The sequence below is a fragment of the Corylus avellana genome, chromosome ca7 (assembly GCF_901000735.1).
Source record: "Corylus avellana chromosome ca7, CavTom2PMs-1.0".
NCBI classification, from domain to species: Eukaryota; Viridiplantae; Streptophyta; class Magnoliopsida; order Fagales; family Betulaceae; genus Corylus; species Corylus avellana.
This window is the reverse complement of record NC_081547.1, coordinates 23358128-23378856: the sequence shown is the minus strand read 5'-3', so window position 1 is coordinate 23378856 and position 20729 is coordinate 23358128. Positions and strand designations below refer to the sequence as shown.

The 20729-nt window shown below is 34.8% G+C and overlaps 3 protein-coding genes and 2 non-coding genes across 9 annotated transcripts in view; 2 read left to right on the top strand and 3 right to left on the bottom strand.

The window, feature by feature from the left end:
* The first annotated feature begins 65 nt into the window (after positions 1–65).
* Positions 66–1427, top strand: LOC132187445 (ubiquitin-related modifier 1 homolog 2). Its single transcript, XM_059601760.1, has 4 exons — positions 66–172; positions 613–688; positions 795–877; positions 1130–1427. Exons 1-4 carry the CDS (start codon positions 150–152, stop codon positions 1245–1247), a joined length of 300 nt encoding a protein of 99 aa, XP_059457743.1. The 5' UTR covers positions 66–149; the 3' UTR covers positions 1248–1427.
* Positions 1428–2494: 1067 nt separating this feature from the next.
* TRNAL-AAG (transfer RNA leucine (anticodon AAG)) lies at positions 2495–2575 on the bottom strand. Its single transcript has one exon. It is a non-coding gene; the product is annotated as a tRNA-Leu (tRNA).
* A 111-nt stretch (positions 2576–2686) lies between these two features.
* On the top strand, positions 2687–2767 carry TRNAL-AAG (transfer RNA leucine (anticodon AAG)). Its single transcript has one exon. It is a non-coding gene; the product is annotated as a tRNA-Leu (tRNA).
* Positions 2768–3677: 910 nt separating this feature from the next.
* On the bottom strand, positions 3678–11272 carry LOC132186986 (ATPase GET3A). The gene is made up of 7 exons (XM_059601118.1): positions 10828–11272; positions 10517–10641; positions 9434–9584; positions 5964–6074; positions 4764–4902; positions 4552–4667; positions 3678–4211 (listed from the first exon to the last, which is right to left on the bottom strand). The coding sequence occupies exons 1-7, from the start codon at positions 11080–11082 to the stop codon at positions 4035–4037; spliced, it is 1074 nt and encodes a 357-aa protein (XP_059457101.1). The 5' UTR covers positions 11083–11272; the 3' UTR covers positions 3678–4034.
* A 2716-nt stretch (positions 11273–13988) lies between these two features.
* LOC132186065 (SPX domain-containing membrane protein At4g22990-like) overlaps positions 13989–20729 on the bottom strand; it is a 12014-nt gene continuing 5273 nt past the window's right edge. For 4 of the 5 annotated variants that reach the window (XM_059599846.1, XM_059599844.1, XM_059599847.1 and 1 more), the window contains exons 6-11: positions 18477–18931; positions 17213–17514; positions 15723–15913; positions 15214–15404; positions 14891–15024; positions 13989–14421 (exon numbers count right to left, since the gene is read on the bottom strand). In XM_059599846.1, the coding sequence (XP_059455829.1) occupies positions 14183–14421; positions 14891–15024; positions 15214–15404; positions 15723–15913; positions 17213–17514; positions 18477–18931 (1512 nt within the window). In that variant the 3' untranslated portion in view covers positions 13989–14182. The remainder of the gene's footprint in view (positions 14422–14890; positions 15025–15213; positions 15405–15722; positions 15914–17212; positions 17515–18476; positions 18932–20729) is intronic. The other variant, XM_059599848.1, reaches the window with a different exon arrangement.

The following is a 20729-nucleotide window of genomic DNA, read 5'->3' as shown; positions in this document are numbered from 1 at the left end:
GCAATAGATTCAATATATCCAATATTGATCAGTAAACGACGCCGTGTCATCCCCCTAAACTCGTCCAACAAAACGCAGAGTGAGCACAAATTCCATTGAACTTCTCTCTCTCTCTCTCTCTCTTAGGGTTTTGAACTCTTGCACAAATCATGCAATTGACACTCGAATTCGGGTATGTTTTTTTTTCAATCCCTTACTCTGCCTTTTGTTTTCACTTCCTTTGGTTTCGGAAACTTAAAAAGTTAATTTTATACATCTTTGTGTTGTTATGAAGGTGATTAATTGTTTCTTGTTGGATGTAATGATCGGAACTCTGTGAGATAATAATAAGCATGTGAAATTTGAATCTGGGTCTGTTTATTTTACTTTGTTTTATTCATCTTTGATCTGGCTCTCTTATTGAGGCATTTTTTATGAGAAATTTCCAAGTGCTGCTGGGCTGTTGTGGGTTCAGGTTCACATGGGCATCATTTAATGCTGCTGGTTCTCTTATTACATGTTTGAGCAAGAATTTTTGATCATGTTCATTATTACTCTGTACATGATTGGATGCTTTTAATCTTTCTGTACACCTTATTTCTTATGTGGATGCAATGTTTAATGTCTTGGCAGTGGGGGATTAGAGCTTCTTTGTGAGTCTGTAAAGGTCCATAATGTCAATGTTGATCTACAAAATGGTGCAGAGAAGGTAAATTTATACTTCTAACAAATGATTCCAGAAAAAGCATAAAATGTGAGACATGCTTTTTAATATATGTGGTTGGCAACAATACGTTTTTCTTCGTGTTTGTCAGTTAAACATGAAGGATTTGCTCTGTTGGGTCCGAACCAATTTGATCAAGGAGAGGCCCGAAATGTTCATGAAAGGAGATTCTGTGTAAGTTTAAATTCATTTTGAAGATGACTGTGCACATACACTCCTAGATTATGCAATTCTAATAACTGTTAGTTTAGTGATTAATAAAACTTTTAAGGAGAAGAAGATTGGTAAGGTGAAAAAGGTGAATAGCTGGAGAAAATTGAGTCTTCCACCAACAAAACACAATTGAGTGTGGAAGTCATAAGATGACCAATGTGATCTGTCATCATAATATCTTTGTTAACATGTAGCGGTTTTCTTGTCTTGCAGGAGACCTGGTGTTCTGGTCCTTGTGAATGATTGTGATTGGGAGCTAAGTGGGCAGCTTGATACAACCCTAGAAGAGAAGGATGTGGTGGTCTTCATTTCAACCTTGCATGGTGGATAGTATCTAGATGACTGTGTTGTGTACTACATGATAATGCAATTGTTATTATGAGATTCTTAGAGTTTTGGCAGCCTAGCCTTTTTTCTGTACTTTGTTTCTATACATTATTGAAGCATTCAGGAAAGTGATGAATGTTTCTGTTGTTTTCTTATGTCAGTGTTTAAATTCTACTTTTGGCTTTGTGTCCATGTATTTCTCCATTTTCCTAGATGAAAAGTAGATTAATTGCAATGTTCTTTTAATATTCATTTTGAAGGATAAAAGTCTATATTGTTTTAACTTGTGTGTAAATTTGAATTGCTCGTGACAAAGAGAGAAAATTTTTGGAGTCTAATAATCTGGATATATATTGTCCGTTGCCAAATCCAGTGCACTCTGCTCAAGGAAGTATTACAACCTATTGTGCACTTTGATCTTTTCTATTTTCTTTATAGCTATGTGTTTGTTTATGTAGATGAACTTTATTGGACTGTAATAATATTATTTTGATTAGGTATTTTGTCCAGAAGTTGGGTTATATTTATGAATAATGGTTATGGATCAGATATTGATTGGTAAATTGATGGTCATGAATTTAGTTGTGAATATGTGTAATCGATATAATTTATGTTTATAAGATATGAAATTGTGTTAAGGAGGTCATATCAAGTATTTGGGTCAATTGTTTCCAAGAGGTAGTTGAATCGGTTAGAAACAACGCTTCATGAAGCGGAGATTATTAGATCGAATCTTCCTTTTCCCTTTCCCTCCCCTTGTACGGACATATAAAAAATAATATATATATATATATTTGGGTCAATTTAATCCATTTATATTAAACAAGTTACGTGGGTCTTGTCGTGTTGCTTGTTTATTTGAATGGATCATGTCAAGGTTGAGAAATTTGATCTGTTTCATTAAAATGAGTTAGAGTTTAGGTTGACCCATGTAATCGTATGTACATGGCTCAACGTGGTACAAATCCGACTTATGAACTCAAATTGTCACTCCTACTGTCCAAAATAGCCTCCCTTCCTTGGCATTTTAAAATATTAAAAAAGGAGAAGTAATATTTGTTAAAAAGTCGCTTTTTAAAATGATTAAAAAAAAAAGAAAGAGCAATATTTATTAAAAACAGTCTATGGATCGGGTTGATTAAAATAAGAGGAGGAAAAAAAAACAAAGAAAAGTAAGATTGTTAAAAGGAGTCCTTATTCCTCCAGGAATGACGAATAAGGTTTAGAGAAAACAGAAAGACAAAAGTAAATTGTTGAGAGTGGGATTTGAACCCACGCCCTTTCGGACCAGAACCTTAATCTGGCGCCTTAGACCAACTCGGCCATCTCAACGTTGTATGCAATCATTCTTCACATAAAAAATATATACTTATTTATAATTGACTTCTCTTGGCTGTAGATTATATAAATATATATTATTTATGCAAACCCCTCACATGTGACGTTGAGATGGCCGAGTTGGTCTAAGGCGCCAGATTAAGGTTCTGGTCCGAAAGGGCGTGGGTTCAAATCCCACTCTCAACAAAAATAAATAGCTTCTTTTTTGTCTTGTCCTTTCTAAAACCATATTCCTAGAGGAATAACAAACGGCCACAAAATCACTCCCACTCCTCCCTCTCTTCTTTCTAGTTCTTGGCTCAAGCTTTTCCTTTGGAATATCATCCCCACCAAATCCATTCAAGCTGTCCTCTTTGTTCTACTCATACTGATTCTCTTTTTATCTTGTAATTTTGCTACATCTTTCTGGCCTATGGATTCTCTTGCTTTAAATATGACTAACATCACAGATTGGCTTCTTGTCATCCTCAAAGGAGGAAGAAGGCTTACCATGAAGTTCTTATTCCAAAGGACAAAGATGTCACACAAAACACACCAACAATCCGAGCAAACTTTTGATGGTGGGCATTGGAGCTCTCAGGAAAATGAAATCGTCAACTTCTTTACAGTTTTTACATGACATTATTATGCATTATTATGCTGAAGCAGTCATAGGAGCCTCCTTTGGCAGATGATTTTGAAAAATTGATTGCAGGTTATACGGACATTGGAAAGCTATGATTTTGATTTTGACTCATAAGCTATCATCTTCTTCTTCCTCGGTCCTCGTCGGTTTAAAGTTTTAAGGAAATATTTGCGAGTACTCTTGTTTCTTTATCCTCCTCTAGTTCATTATCAAAATCACATGCAAAGCTAGATAAGGATCCACATCAATTACCTGTCTCAATTGCTAGCAATTTGGTCAATCAAGCAAAACTCTAGTTGTGTCATGTTTCTTTCTTCCTGCTCCCATGGAGCATATTTTCCCATTTCTAGGATAGACATTTTCATTCCTTGGGTGGTCCAAATACCCAACAAATGCTACAAAGTCACGGCTAGAAGACATTGGCATAAAATCTAGATTCTCATCAATCTCAAAATCTATGTACGCATTAAAAGAAGAAAAATGAATTTGCCATTATAGAGATAGGTCATGATAAAAATAAAAAAAATAAAAATAAAAATCATAAATGAACTACACTGCTAAATCATCTGACCGCATTGGTCAGATGATTGATATGCCTGAGTTTAAACCATGGCAAAATTACAAAGTATACTAATCATATAAGAAAGGTTCATGTAAAAAAAAAAATGCAAATAAGTTGAGCTACAGAAAAGGTCAACCATTAGTAAAATAGAAGAATGACTTCACTTGGCAGCCTAAAGCAGGGAGATGGTGCCATTTGATTGCAAGCATGAAAAGAATAGAGGAAAGGAAAAAGGAACAGAGGCAATACTGTTGAGCAGAGCATCATCAGACCTTTTGTTTTCCTTTTCTAAGTCTTTCTAGTTCTACTTCAGCATCTTTCAACTGCTGCCTTAGTGTGGATACTTTTTGCTCCAACTCTTCCACTGTGCCTTTACTGGTAGAAGGTTGATATGGTGACAGAAAACGAGGTGAAAATGCTTTCAGAGCTTCAACCCCGGTAACCTATGAAATCAACAACTGGCTTGTCAAATGGGCTGATGCTAAAAAGTAGAAGTGATTTGTTTACACCCCATCTAGAATAAAAAATTTCAGATCAGGTTATCGGTTTGGCATGAGGATTAAAAAAGAATTCATCTGTTTGGGGAAAAAAAAATCAACAATTAATAGTGGGAATTATTTGCAGACAACTCTACAAGAATGGTATGAGTTCAAAGGAGGAGCAAATTGAAGGCTTATTGAACTATTACCTGATAAGATTGGTCAATGTATGTTGTATAAAGAGAAATTTCAAATTAAGATTTTTCTTTTTAAAAATTCCAAAAACATTGGCAGTGTAGCTTACCTCTTCTGGCAGCAACGGAAGCTTCGTGATGTGAAAGTCGTCATACAACATATAGAACTGATCAAGGTACTTTTGTTGCATCCGCATTCTGGCTTTGAGTAACTTAGATTCTACGTCTACATAAGAAAACGTACCAATAGATTTATAACATTTGTCCTAAGCAAAAAATTATCCCAAGGGAAAAAAAGAAGCATAAGAACCTGTAAACTCACCTTCTTCATCATAAAGTACTTGGTTAATGATAATGTTGTGTGTATCTATCTCAAACTTGGTGAGTTCCTGGACCAGTCTCTCTGTTTCATAAAGAGAGAGGAACTCTGGGATGCAAACACAGATAAAGGTTGTCAAGTCCTGCCAACAGGGAAATAGAAGCGCATTAAGAAATAACTACAGAACAATCAGACATTCAATATGGTTTTGAGTGATCCAATAAACAAGAAACATCAGCTCAATTGCTTAAGAAATAACTGCAAAACATTCAGAAACTAAACCAAACTTGACTGATGAAGTTTTGGCAGGTCAGGTAAAATCAAATAAGCACCACAACTCCTAGTGCTTTTACTTGTAGCAGATTTAGTAGCACGTTTGACTCATCAGGATTTAAGAAGAAAAACAAAAAAGAGAACCATGTCTAGCATACACCAATGTAAAGTAGCAATAACATTACCTTTATCCAGTTGACACCAAATAGTAACTTAATGAAAATAAAAATAAAAAGAATCTTTTACATTAAAATATTAAATTAGCTTGTAGTGACTGACGGAGCCTTGGCACAAGCAAAATATTCCACCAGCCATTGACCATCAGGTCACTCCACCTTAAAGTCCTAACCATAACAATCACTATAGGGATTCCAGAAATAGAAAGAGAAAATAATATGGCTCTGGGATAAATATCCACAAAAATGCCAATGTAATTTACTCCCATAGTTACTGCAAGTGCTTGCAGGCACAAAAGGGGTGCAAATCATGCTTCAGCAAGATACACTTTTAAGAGGGATGCAATACAGTGAATACACCATTGAACTCTTAGGAAACCATGCTTTTCAAACAACACCTTCGTGCTTCCAATATTATAATTCTCCAAGGGTTTCAATATCTCTCTTATAAAGATTATCAGAAGTTAATTTTGATTAAAGAATACAATAACTGTTAAATTGGTTAATAAATCATCACTAATATCAGAAATAAGTAACATATCAATTAACTGATACCGGTGCTCAGAAAAATAAATAATTATACTTTTTGATAATTAATTTAGAACCCTTGCATTGGCTTTAACTTCTATAAATATTTACTACAGATGTATAATTCAGCACAAATAATTGGAAATCCTGCAACAAAGAATAACTAAATGACTAACATTTGACATTTAGAGAAGGGTAAATGAAGTAAAGAAGAGGGCAATCTTACTGGGTCTTTGAATTGCCTATTAACTTGTTCAATCACGTCTTTCATGCCTTCAAGCTTTCCCAGAATTGCATCCTCACCAAATTCATCATCAACACCAAAGAGGCGGGTCATCTGCAATGAATAATTTCAAAGCTTTACAGTCATGTAATCAATATCACCAGAGATATAGTAGTATTAGTAATCGAACCACTGCAAGCTTACAACCAAAATAAATATTTAAAAGTAAACCATATCCACATCCGACAAATGTTCACTGTAACGACACATGAAAAAGCACTAGCCACATCTGCACTCTTCCCCCAAAAGGATTGGTCAATTTGGAACTTTCCTAGAATTACTTATAAAGCCCAATTTCATATAGTAAGTAAGCAATGTAGGACTTAGCACCCCATGAGTGTCTTTATAAATTACCCACTATATGTGGGTTACAATTCCCCCATTCTTCTTGATTGTGGCGGTGTTTAGGGTGGCAAAAGATACTTTAAGTTTGAGAATATGTCGTTGAAGGCCGGAAGTTTTGTGGACAAGGTGAGACAGTGGTGGTCTTCTTATCATTTTCAAGGCTCCTTGAGCTTCATTTTGGATTGCAAATGTAAGACTTTGAAGGCTGATCTAAGAGTCTAGAATGAGCAGATGTTTGGTAATGTAGAGAACCAAAGAAGGAATCTTGTGGATGAGTTACCTATTCTTGATGGTTTGGAGGACTACCTTATTGGAGGAATTGAGCTGGAGGTAGAAATCGAAGGCGCTATGGCAAAGAAGGGGTGACAAAGGCACAAATTGTTTCCATTTAGTGGCTAACTCGAATAGGAGAAACAACTTCATTGAGTTGCTATTGGTTAATAGCTCAGTTTCTTCTAATCAAACTGAGATTAGGGAATACATTGTATAATTCTATGACAGTTTGTTTACCAAACAGTTTAGTTGGCGGCCCAAGCTAGATGACCTTGCTTTGGATAACATTGAGGAGGAGGCCTCTTGGTTGGAGTGACCGTTTGAGGAGAGTGAGGTGCTTCGGGTGGTGAAAGGTATGAACAATGATAAGGTGCCAGGCCCTGATGGTTTTCCTATGTCTTCTTCCAAGTTTGTTGGGAATTGATCAAAGAAGATATTATGGGGGTATTCCATGATTTTCACACTAGAAGTTTGGAAAAAGTTCTTAATGCCACTTTCATTGCTTTCATTCCATAGAAATCTGGGGCTATCAATGTTAAGGACTTTCACCCTATTAGTCAACTTAGCGGAGTTTATAGGATTATTGCTAAAGTGCTCCCCAATAGTAAGTAGGGTAGTGTAGAAGATTATCTTGAAGCCCTAGAGTGTGTTTGTCAGAGGTAGGCAAATCCTTGACTCCATTCTTATAGATAACGAATGTCTAGATAGTAGGATTAGGCATGGGGTTCTTTGCAAATTAGATATTAAGAAGGCCTATGATCATGTCAACTATGAGCTCTTATTATGTTTGTTGAGGTGTGGTTTTAGGAAGAAATAGCATTCTTGGATAGAGTTTTGTATTTCTTCAGTTGCTTTTCTGTTTTGGTGAATGACAATCCTTCTAGATTCTTCCATAGCTACTGGGGTTTGAGATAGGGAAATCCTTTGTCACCTTTGCTGGTTGTCATTGTTCAGGAGACTTTAAGTCAAATGCTATCTGCTATTGAAAATGGGGGACTTCTGGCAAGTTTTCATATGGGGTCTAGGAACATTGGTGCGCTTAACATTTCCCACCTTCTGTTTGCGGATGACACCTTGATATTTTGTGGGGCAAACCCAAATCATCTCCACTATCTATGTGCTTTATTCCTAAGTTTTGAAACTGTATCCAGTTCGGAATTAATATAGCTAAGCTAGATTTGGTTCTTGTGGGCAATGTCACTAATGTTGATGTACTAGCCGATAGTCTGGCTGCAGGATTTCTTCTTTGCCTTTAAAGTATAGTGGTCTTCCCCCGGGAGCTTTTTTTAAGGCCAAATTTATTTGGGATGGTGTTTGAGAAGATTGAACATCACCTAGCTAGTTGGAAAATGATGTATCTGACTAAGGGTGGAAGGATTACCTTAATCAAGAGCACCCCATCCAATTTGCCTACGTATTTCTTGTCTCTTTTTTCCCTCCCGACTAGTGTTTCCAATCGCATTAAGAAGCTACAACGGGAATTCGTGTCGAGTGGCCGAGTTGAAGAGTTCAAATATCACATGGTAAGTTGGTCTAAGGTTTGTTCTCCGAACTCTGAGGTTCGGTTGAGGGTTCGAAACTTGCTCTTGTTCAATCGAGCTCTTTTGACGAAGTGACTATGGCGCTATACACATGAGAGAGAGACTTTTGTGTAGAGTCGTAGTGGATTCTAAATATGGTAGCTCGTGGGGTGGGTAGTATTCCAATGAGGTTGATGGGTTGTATGAGGTGGGATTATGAAAAAATATCATGAGCGGTTGGGGAGAGTTTGCTAGTCATAACAGATTTGAGGTGGGCAATGGCTCCAATATTAGAATTTGGCATACGTGTGGAGATCAAGCCCTCAAGGAAGCTTTCCTGGATTTGTACAGTATAAGTTGCGTTAAGGATGCCTCTATGACGGATCATTTGGATCTTTCTAATAGCTCTCATCAGTGAAATGTAAGTTTTATTAGAGCGACTCATGATTAGGAGGTAGATGTCTCTGCTTCGTTCTTCAATTTGTTGTACTCCTCTAGAATGAGCTGTGAGGTAAAGACAAGCTTTGTTGGGGTATTTCCAAGAGATGGTTGTTTGACGTTAGATCGTTCTATAACATCCTTGTCCCCCATAATGAAACTCCCTTCCCTTGGAAGAGAATTTGGCAAAGTGAGGTCCCCATGAGTGTGAAGTTCATTGCTTGGTTGACCGTCCTAGGGGAGATCCTCACTATGGATAATCTAAGAAAGCAACATGTCATTGTGGTGGATTGGTGCTGTATTTGTAAGCGGTGTGGGGAATCTGTGGATCATCTTTTTCTCCACTGTGAGATTGCTAACGCCTATTGGAGTGCTATCTTTAGTTGTGATGGGCTAACTTGGGTTATGCCTAGAAGGATGGTTGACCTTTTCGCTTGTTGGAGAGGGTTGAGTGGCAGACCCCAAAGTTCACAAGTGTGGAAGATGGTACCGTTTTACCTTTTGCGGTGTATTTGGAAGGAAATAAATGATAGAAGTTTTGAAGACCACGAGACGATGGTGGTGGATCTAAATCCTTTCTTCTTCAATACTCCTTACCACTAGAAAGCTGCTTTAGACTTCCCTAATTTGATTGGTTTTCATGATTTTCTAGAGCGTTTTTCTCTTTCTAGTTAAGTGTTTCTCTTGTTTACTTCTTGTGTACCTGAGTTACACATTTTGTGCTTTTTAATGATATTTTGATTACTTATAAAAAAAAATTTTAAAAATCTCATATTTTTGTTGCAAATACATAAAAAACGAACTGTATGATTATGCTCTATAGTACAAAGAACATACCTGATTGATTATGCCACCAAATTTATTTTTCAAAGACATCATTTTCGTGAGACCCTTTTCTAAGGTTGATGGAAATTGCAACAGCCGTAGTGTATGGCCAGTTGGGGCAGTGTCAAAGACTATAACAGAATAATCCATAGTTTGCACCAATCTGCAGGAGAATTCATTCAAATAAAATCAAAATAATGTCACAAAAAAGTCAGGTTGATGAATAGCATTTGAAGCACAGTTAGCAAAGAAAAGAATGACCAAAAATTTCTGGATGATTGTTTAAAAAAGAAAGGGATGCATATGCATGAATAGGCCATTAGAAATGTATCACATAAACATGCTTAAGTGAGTCATTTACATTTTATTCTGCATGCAAAGAAATGTTATATACAATTGGATATGGTTAACAGAAGTCCAAAAAAAAAAAAAAAAAAACCTCCTCTAAAACATGAAACTTGAGTAAGACTTCAATTCTGTCATTGAGTATCATAATTTTGGCAAGCACCAAGCATAGTCTGGAAAGAAAATTAGATTTAATGGATCTCAGGAAGATATCTTTAATTAATACGGTCAATAAAGGGTCAAAATAATGATATTGTGCTCTACTAACATTGATTGACACGAGATACTAATAATTTGGTCCAACTTATCTTAAACAACTCAAGATTTAAGGATGACTCTAAAAATTTATGTTACTGCATTCACCCCCTCAATAGATCCACCAATCAATAATGTCACCTGAATATAACTGACGCCAACCCCTTGGGAGACCAATCTTTGATACAGTTAGTCTATTTAACTCTAGCAAAGGCACAAAGTTATTTTCACTTGCAGCAAACTCCTGATGAATGCCCGTACTTGGTTGGTACAGATGAAAAGTCTATTGGCTAACCATCAGTTCCTCTCTTTAGGCCTTTAAGAACACCCACAATGAGTCTCAACCACCTACTTGAAAAATGTAATCCTCCAACACCTTGATTTTAAGAATCATAAGGATTCTCAATTCACTTGAAAAAAATACAGCGAGGAATAGTGAAGTGGTGAATTTGGAAGGTTCGATTTAATCAACTAGAGTTAAAAAAGATCCCTTACTTCAGCATCTCTGCAAAGCTCATAGCCTCATCAATTCCAGGAATTGCATTTGCTAGTTCAGAAAACAGGCTGTCCATTCCTTCGGCACTGCCCACGTCCTCATTCTCAACATTGGGATCCACCTCCTACAAAGGATCATACCAAAGATAGTTAATTCGCAATCTGCGTATCCCCAAAATTCAAAAAGTAAACAAAAATTTCAATGTCAAATCATTGCACGACCCCAAAAAGGCACCAAAAGATATAAAATTCACAAAAGAATAAAAAACCCCATAAACCCTTCGAAAAGAAGAATGGAATAAAAACTGTACCATAGCGTAGAGATTGGGAAACCCATTAACCAAAGTCGGTGTCTTGGTGAACCGTTGCTGAAACGCATCGCTGAGATTGTGGGCAGGGTCGGTGGAGATGATCAAAACAGAGGAGCGAACCTTAGAGAGAAGGATCGAGATGATGGAGCTGCAAGTCGTCTTGCCCACGCCACCTTTGCCTCCCACAAAGACCCACTTAAGAGACTCTTGGTCCAGTATGTTTTGCACGGTTCCCTCTGGCAAATCTGTAGCCATTTAGACAGCTTTCTGTATTTGCCTTTATTCCTCCTCTCTCTCCAAAATAACACAAAACCCAGAAATTTAGAGAGGGAGAGAGTATTGGGTTTTTGTTTTAGATGTAAAAATTTGAGAATTTATATTCGAAACAGAGTCAAATCGAACTCGAGGAATGAAAGTTCCAGTGGCAGGCTTTTGTTTGGGCTTGGGGGAGGGGCGCAAGATAAGGGATATGTGCTAATGTGCACGGGCAGGGCGTAGCCTTTATCACTAAACAATTTAATGAACTTTCTATAAAACCTCGTCTTTTATGTTTTTTTTTTTTAACAAAGTTTTTCTTCAAATTGGGTTTGAAGAATTACCTTCAACCTAGTTTATAAAAATGACATGTGTCATTTTTTTTAATAATATGTAAGATGCATATAAGTTTTTAATAAAAGTTATTTCAACTTTGTCCCTATTATTAAAAAAACATGTGCATCTCACATGTTTAATAGACATGTGTCATTTTTATAGAGTAGGTTGAAGGAAATTATTCAAACCCAGTTTAGAAGAAAACTTTGTCTTTTTTTTTTTTTTTTTTTTCTTTTTTTGGTTAAGGTTGGGTTATTTCTATTGTTCGACAAAAGATAGGAAAAGACTCCTACAAGTTCATGTAATGATTCAATTGTGTTGTGCCTTCCATTATAAAACATGCACTTGATAATTATTTGAAAATATTTTTGGATTAAGTAAGACGTTAATGAATTCTTTTTCCACTTAGATCTGTTTACCTTAATTATGATTTAAGATGGTATTAGTGGTTTTTCTGTAATGTTTTAATTGAAGTTGAATTACGTACATTTATTATGATAACTATTTTGAGATAAATGAACTTTTTGTTAAATGTGAACAATATTGTTGTATATAAATAAATAAAAAATTAATGATTTTGAGTAGTTAGATACTTGCCTATTTTGAGACTAATAATGATAAATTATTGAGTTTTATTGAATATTATCCTGGAAAAAGAAAAAAAAAAAAAAAGTGGGAATTATTATTTTGTGAACCAAAACACTTAATCTAAGATCCATACAAATAATTGGTTTACCTTATTAGTGAATCATTATTTTGTAGGATGCTTGTGACGATTAAAAAAAATGGTCGTATACTTTGCACTTGGTGGCCTAGTCTAACCCTCTTGATAGCAGATCATTTTAAGTCTTTGTATTTAATTATTTTGCTTTATCATACGTAGCAGTCAATTGTGTATTACGAACTCTAACATAAATTTGAGAGATAAAATAATGCGTAAGAGTCTAATGAGTGTTGTGGGCTTTAAGATGAATTTGAGATAAAAAATCATGCGTAAGAGTACATTGTGTATTACAGACTCTGGCATATGTGTAAGATGAAAATCTTACTATTTGGTGAATGAAGACATTTATGAGTGCATAATTCCATTTCACATGCATAATAAATTCGTTGTGATATCCTCAATTATTGGTGATTTTGGTCTGTTTCTCCTGGAAAGGCACCTATTTGTGAAAAGTGTTATGTTATGAGTCTCAATAGCCCCAAGTAGTCCCATTTGTGTTAGTTGTGGGTAGCTTGATGTGTACTCAAGTACGTACATAATGTGGTATAATTATATTGTTAGTGTATTTGAAAATTACTTGAGTCATACTAATTTGAGTCACTAGAAAGCTGCAAAATAAAGTACTAAGGTACTTGTGGGGTGCTAATGACTTTGTGTGAACATATGGGCAATCCAATATTCTTTATGTAGTTGGATATTGTGTATTTATGATGGCATGAGAAGTTGTTTCGTGGAAAAGTGTTATATAAACACTTATAGCTTCTTCAACTCTAGAGACAAAATGTGTAGCTTGTTTTGAGGCTACATGCCACGCTATTTACTATGAAATTGTATCGCAGGGATGGGTATTCTAGATGTCATTGTGATGCCACTACAGATATTTTGTGTTCTACAACAGTTTCTTTCTCTGAGAAAACTAAGAGCTCCTTGTTACCCAATCATATTGGCATAAAATATTTGTTTGTTAGAGAGAAAATTAGCTAAATCTCACATTTGTGTTATGTATACTCCCACATTCCATATGTTGGTGGACTCACTAATTAAGGTTTTGGCTCCTATAGTGTTTCATGAGCATGTAACTTATATGGGGTTGTTAAAGTCTTATGTTCTATTGAGTTAGTGAGAATTATGTGCCTTTGTGTATATCTAAAGTATTTTTGTGTTGCCATTATTGTTTTGCGCACATTCGTGTTAACTATAGTAATAGTGTTATGATACGAGACATTGCGTATTAGTTTTAGTGGGCTTCATGTCAATATAATAATCACTATTTGTGTTATTTGTATCTTACACTTACATTCAATTTGCTTGAATCATGTGCTTATAAGTATTGGTTATATGTCATGCACCCAATCGATATATTCTTAAGTACTTGTCACTTGTAAACACATTTGAATCAGGTTGTGTTTTATGATGCCTATTTGTAATTTTTTTTTTTTTTTTAAATGACGTATGCTGTCCAAGTTAAGATTGTTGTATTTATTCCTTTTGGGTGGACTAATATAGTCATTTTGGTTTAAGCCATACACTTGGAACCAAATAATGCTACTTTTTGCACGATGCCACCCTAGAATGGTCTCACCCCTCATCCTTTGTTTGTGTCTTTCTTATTAAGTTCACAAATTCAAAGTTCCAAAGATCTAAGAAGAGCATCTCCTTTCCCTTGACATTTTCGATAAAAGTCACTCCCAACATAATTAAAAGAAAAAAAAAAAAGTAAACAATTCAGCAATCTTTGGAAGATGTGGCATGCCGTTGCTAAACATGCTGAGAAAGCCTTTAACAATTATCCACCAAAAGAAGATCATTTCAAGTTCAAAAGAGGATTGCCTTTCTTTTATGTTCATCGTAAAGCAAATAAGTCATCTTACTTAGGCCTCAAGAAAATTAAAATGTTTTTATAGTATTAAGCATTCATGGGAAAGATAACAAGACAGATTGATAGCTCCCATTGCCAGCTGAATTCAAATATTCACCATTGATGAGTGAAAAAGTTCAGCTATACTATGCAACATTTATACATGTTAGAAAGGAAGGGTACTAGTAGAGAGAGTTATAGGTGAAGCAGGTGGCTATGATGGATGAGATACATATGAAAAGTGCAGGAGCCAAGGTCATATTCAAGAGTTTACTCTCACCTAAATAACCAGCTAGTGTTATCATACCATCTGCAATGACTCGAGCCAGAGTCCCCGCTTCTGTGGAGAGTAGTCCGCCATTGTATGTCCCTCGGGAAAGCCTTGATGACATGACACGAGATAGGAGCGATAAGTTCACGCCTGGATTGGTCAAACAAATGAGATTAAAGATCATGTTTAGGAAACAAAGGAATCCTCCAACAAATGATGCAATATATGTAACTGGCATCCCATATAACTGGGATGCCGTAGCAGTGAAAATCAGCTATTCAATTTTTATTTATTTATTTTTACAAGTGGTAATCAAATGGCTGATTTTCTCAGTCTACTAAATAACATTATTCACTAATAAAACCTGTACTCAAACGAATGGCAATTGGCCAGTTTAGATTGAGATCGTCATTTAGGGCATGTGTCTTAGAGCTAATCCAACCCACTTAAGCTTTTTGCCCTTAAAGAACTTCAAGTTATTATTTAGTTAATGAGTTCAAGGTGGGTTCAGGCTATCACAATAATCAAATGCAGGTGTTTTGGATCTAATAATTCAAAAAGTAAATAATCCTTGCATAATTATCGGATGTTTGCTATAAACTGAGTGAGCCATGGTTACCTTCAAGGACTTCAGCAGACACAAATGTGATTAGAGCTGAGCCAACATACTGAGGGACAGAGTAAGGTATGAATATGTGGAAGCTTAGGAGTATACCAATACACACCATAATTTCAGATGCCAGTAGAACTTGCCTGCAATTAGGTCAACCAGAGAAAAAAAAAGACCAGAACTTCATACGCAGATATGCTATATTTCTCAAACACAATCTCAAATATGCTCTTAAACCTTTATTCTTTTAAACCATGATTTGAAGGTTAAACCTACTAGTTAATTGAAAACAAATAACAATTGGAACTTCTCCAATGCTTAAAAATGTCTACCTTTCTTCAAACATGTTGCTGATATAGTTTCCAACAATAATGTTTACTGGAAGTACTGTTAGACCGAGACATGCAAGAAAGATTGCCACATTGCTGGTTGACCAAATAAAATAATATTCAGTGATAACACTTGATTCAGCAAGTAAAATCTCCATTGCATATTTGAGCATAAAATACACAAATAGTTGAACCTGCAAAGTAAGAAATCATATTAAAATTTAGTACCATATATTATACCTAGACGAGAAATACAATCCAATATGGCATGATACTTATGGTGCTTGAACAAAGTTTAGTCATCTAGAAGATGCTTAACATGATATAACCCTCCCACCATTTTGATGCAAAACTACAAAATGAAAAATGACAACTAGATTTCATTAAAGGTTTAAAAAATGTATGCATTGGATGCATGAAGTCGTCTTTCTTAGTGGCCAATGGAAGGAATGGCATCAACTAAAAAAGAATATAAGTCAATATGTAAATAGAACTCAATAACAATTCAAAACCTTTATTGATGGTGTAAGTAATCTATATGCTGCCACAATTGATGTGACAGGTTTGTGAATTTCCCTAGAATCTTCTTCAGCATCATCACATTCTTCGTCTCCATCTTCATCTTGTTGCTTAGCTTCTGATTTAATTAGCAATGGTTGGGTAAAACCATTCTCCACAGCAACATTTACCAATGGTCCTAGAACTGACAAATCAATTCTTATATATCATGCTAGTGAACAAACAATTAAATATTTAAACCATTAATCGTTAATAAAAAAAATCTAAGTATGTAGTACGTAAAGAAAACGTTAGTCACACATGCGTTATCACTCCAAAATGACTAGTTAAGTTACAATTAGAGTTCCCTAGCTAGAATCGTTTATAAAACCTAGTCTCACATAATTAGGAACCAATATGAGACTTAGCACTCATGAGTACCTTTATAGAATACCCACTTAATGTGAGCAATCCGCCCATCTAATGTGTGACTAACTTTCTCGGTGTCACAATCTCCCCACTAAAATTCCCAACATTCTCACCAGGCCTATGTCATGTAGTGCCTCAGCACTACATAGTGTTACTAGGTTTGCTTTGATATTATTTGTAACGAACTAGAAAAAACACTAACCTCATATACACTATTACTCCAAAAGGACAAGTTAAGTTACAATTAGAGCTCTATATAATAACTTATAAAGCTCAGTCTCATCTAGTATGAAAAAAAAGTGAGACTCAACACTCATAAGCACCTTTGTAATCTACTTACTTAATGTTGGCAATCCACTCGCCCAATATGAGAATAACTTTCTAGGTGTCACATTTAGTGTTGGAGAGAAGCCACTTCAAATAGATGTTATTGTAAGGCCGTTTCGTCCCAACTATGATGGACTATAAGTAGTTTAGAACCTTTTTGATTTGATCCACATGGGTAGAGTTATAGGAGACTCATTGGTATTGAATATAGTCCAGAATAGTGGTGAGGAAAACACTTATCTAAGGAAAACACTCATGGATAGACCTCATGCTCCAAGTTATGCCAAATGTCAGACTTTAAAGACTAAGGTAGATGGAACAAAAAATCTTATAAATTGTGTTCATAATTATAGTTACTAGTGCTCATATGGTAGTAAAGTAAAGAGACAAAGTTCATAAAGGCAACAAGTCAGAAGGCCATATGCAGTCAGTTGATCCCTTCTAGAATCAACAAGAACTGAACATGAGCGATTGCCATCTCAAAGTTATGTCAAAGGTCAGGCTTTAAAGACTAAGGTAGATGGAAAAAAAAAAAAAGGTTAGAAATTTTATTCATAATTATTGTTTTTGTTACTCGGATGATACTCAAGTAAATAGACAAAATGCACAAAGGCAACAAGAATCATCACTAGTAATTTAATCGATAATAGAGACCAAAGTTTGAGAAATACTTAGAATATCTCGAGTTATTAAAATATGGAAAAGAAAACTATAATAATTAACCAAATGAGTAATCTTGTTGACATACCAGCATCAGTTTCTTGTGGCACAAGGTTTTCTTTAGTCTCACGAGGAGGCTCTCTAAAAGAAATCCACAACCATATTAAGTAGACAAGCCACGCAAGAGCCATAAGCCAACCAGGTAAAGTGTCTTCATTGAAAGTGACTTTATAAATCTTAAAATTCATTTGAAGTAAACAAGCAATAGCTGGACCACATGCCATTCCAAGTGCACTTGCGCTAACAAAACCTGCAGAAGCCCTCATTCGCAATTTGAGTGGCACACAATCGCTGATATAACGCCTGTTAACAGCTCTTGCTGAACCTAACCTGAAATATATATCAATAGCATGACCACATTTATTAATTATGTGAAACCAAAGTGCATCTTTTGAAGAGAACAAGCAAGAAGAAGCACAAAGATGCACATATAGAACATTTAAACTACTTTAGTTGCAAGTTTGGAGTAACACCACATCTTGGACAGAGATTGGATGTTATAATCCCCACAAGCAACAGTAATAAATCCCAGAAGAAAAAAAGAAAGAAAGCTGCATCATCACAGGAAGTTCGAACATAGCAAAATGGTGTCTCTAGGCTATTGCAATCTGCAGTTCCACTGTCACTTGAAATTCAGCTCAAAATCCCATATACCTTTGAAAAAAAAAGCCACAGTTAAGTTGCCAATGGAATTCTGGTACGTTTCTTTTGTGCAATCAAAATTTGAAAGTAAGGAAAAAGAGGCAGAGAAAGAGATTTTAACTAGAACTTGCATATGAAGCCTATTCTGTACAATTTGTGACACTTAAGAACATAATAAATTCATGGGGTTATAATTTGGTAATGTAAGGAGGCTTCGATATTTTTTATAACCGGGATATCTTCGCTTCGACTAAATCACCAAAACACCGTGCAAAACACTCCCTCCACACGTGATATTTAAAACTTCAAAACATATGGTCATCTCCTGTGGAGCTCAAAATGGTCCTTATTCATCTGTCTTGTTTCCCTTAAAAATTTCTAACTTATTTTGTTCCAATAGAATGTATACTTTCCAAAACTGATTACTCTTGCAATTTTAATGGAGTATTGGTATACATACATATTCTTTTTTCATTTTTCAATCATACACATACACATACACGTACAAAAGAATAAATAATACACTTGAGCCACTCATAAATACAATTATTCACTACCATGGAGAATGATAAGCAACAATAATAAGCTAAACTAGTAATCAAATATAAGTTTCATTATCCAAGTAATGAGATAATAAAGAAATCACTTACCCACAGAAAAGGCGACCAATCAGAAGAACTGATATTGAATTGAGATCATAGGCCAATGCATATAAGGTGTTTCCCACTAGAAGGACAATGCTACTAAATACAAGTGGCCTCAAGTATGATTTATTCGACCATGCGCTAAAATAAACTGAAGAAAACACCTGTGCCACAGCCATAGAGCCAATCACAACACCACAGACGGTTGCTGCAGCTCCAAGGCTCATGGAGTAGTTGTCTGCTGTCGGCACTATAATATACGTGTTGACCATGTACAGAAATGTGTTTACCAAGTTCAAGAGAAGTGACATAGAGTGATATCTGTTGTCAACACTATCATCTTCAGATTGAGTTGGTAACTCCTCCTCCATAATAAACGCATGCCTTCCCAAAAAGTGAAGGTAATTTGTTGAGTTTGAAAACCTGTCAACAGCTGATCTAATAGATTCAATGACAGGATCCTGTAAAACCAGTGAAAATGAAACTACCATCATAATGTTTTATTTGTGAAACAATCAAAGTTTGAAACCGACAACCATGCTACTAAAGTTTCAATACCAAACAAAAAGATGTTTTCAATTCACTTTTTCATCTTCAAAAGCAATTATAAACTTCTAAGTTTGATTATAAGTCTTCAGCATAGTCAAATTTTTATTGAGCAACATAGACATATTATCATTTCATCAACCTGATGAGTCATATTTTCTCACATTAACATCTCTGGCCTTCTAGATTTATTAACATGTTTGGATAAGAGCATTTGGTACGAAGGATTTGGACTTTAGCTAGTACCACAAAAATATTAAATGTCCATTCCATGAAGGTTTAAATATGCAAAGAAGATAAGCAATTGAAGAAAGGGAGAGAAGTTCTTAGCCAATCAAACTACTCATCTGAGTATACATGTAAGCACACTACAAAAAAAGGAGATTTTTTGACGTGGCAAACAGTAACTAATTTTTGCCACGTCAAAACATTTTGACGTGTCTAAGTAGACACGTCAAAAAAAATATTATTGACGTGCTGCATTTTAACACGTCAAAAACTTTTGACGTGTCAAATCAACACGTCAAAAACAAATTAACATTAATTTGTAAATAATTAGGTAATAATTGATATCAAAAATATGTATTAAAAAATAATTAAATTTAATTGGCATAAAAAATTAAATTTGATTGGTGAGGAAAATTAAGTTTATCATATTAGTATAAATTACTTAGTGTATATATATATATATGTTTGTTGTATATATATGCATGCGTAATCATTCTAGCTATATATTGTGTACCAATTAATATAATTATCATATGCATGCATCTAATTCAGCCATTTCATTAGTATTAATTTGAACATGATATTATCATGCATAAATCAGTCTAGTAACATGTATAAAATAGTCATATTAATTTTGTAAAAATATATAAAACATACTGAATACATTTATTTTATAACACACAATTATATATAACACACACACACATATATATATATATATGTGTGTGTGTGTGTGTGTGTACGTACATGCATAATCATATCATACTATTAATATTGTATACCAATTAATATCATATATATGATATTAATTATCCTATGCATGCATAATCATTTTATATATTATATACCAATTAATATAATTATCACATGCATGCATATAAATCAACCATTACCTTAATATTAATTTGAACAGGATATTATCATGCATAAATCAGTATAGTAATATTAATATATATGATAGCCATATTAATTTTTTAAAAATATATAAGACATACCGAATACATTTATTTTATAAGAACGGCAAACGTCATATGAACTCGACCAGCACAAAATATGTGGTCGGTGAGTAGATTATTGAACCCTCATTAAAAAATATATTTAATTATCTATACATCTAGAATATTAATTTATTTATTATCTAATTAGTTTTAAGTATAATGTGTTATATAAGAGGAAAAAATTATATAATAGAACAAATATAATTTTAATATAAATTATATGATATAGTAAAAATAATTTTAATAAAATTAAAATAAATATAATTTTTAATTTTATAAATAAATAAACTGGCTTTTTGACGTGCCACATGAAGCTTCTTGACGTGCCATGTGGCACGTCAGGAAGTGTCCTCGGGAAGGCGCAGCTTCCCTCTAGCTAGATATTTTCTTTCTTTTTCCTGCAACTTTCTTCCCTTCCATTTCTTTCTCCCCCCCGCCCAACTCCTCCACCTGCATATCATCGTCCGCCATTTTTTTTTCTCCATCA

Bases quoted from the DNA above. Each gene is read 5' to 3' on its own strand.
- LOC132187445 (XM_059601760.1), top strand. From the start codon at position 150: ATGCAATTGACACTCGAATTCGG. The intron at 173-612 runs GTATGTTTTTTT...ATGTCTTGGCAG, and splicing joins CAATTGACACTCGAATTCGG to TGGGGGATTAGAGCTTCTTT. The intron at 878-1,129 runs GTAAGTTTAAAT...CTTGTCTTGCAG, and splicing joins TTCATGAAAGGAGATTCTGT to GAGACCTGGTGTTCTGGTCC.
- LOC132186986 (XM_059601118.1), bottom strand. From the start codon at position 11,082: ATGGCTACAGATTTGCCAGAGGGAACCGTGCAAAACATACTGGACCAA. The intron at 4,668-4,763 runs GTGAGTTTACAG...TTTCTTATGTAG, and splicing joins AGTACTTTATGATGAAGAAG to ACGTAGAATCTAAGTTACTC. The intron at 4,212-4,551 runs GTAAGCTACACT...TTGATTTCATAG, and splicing joins TTCCGTTGCTGCCAGAAGAG to GTTACCGGGGTTGAAGCTCT.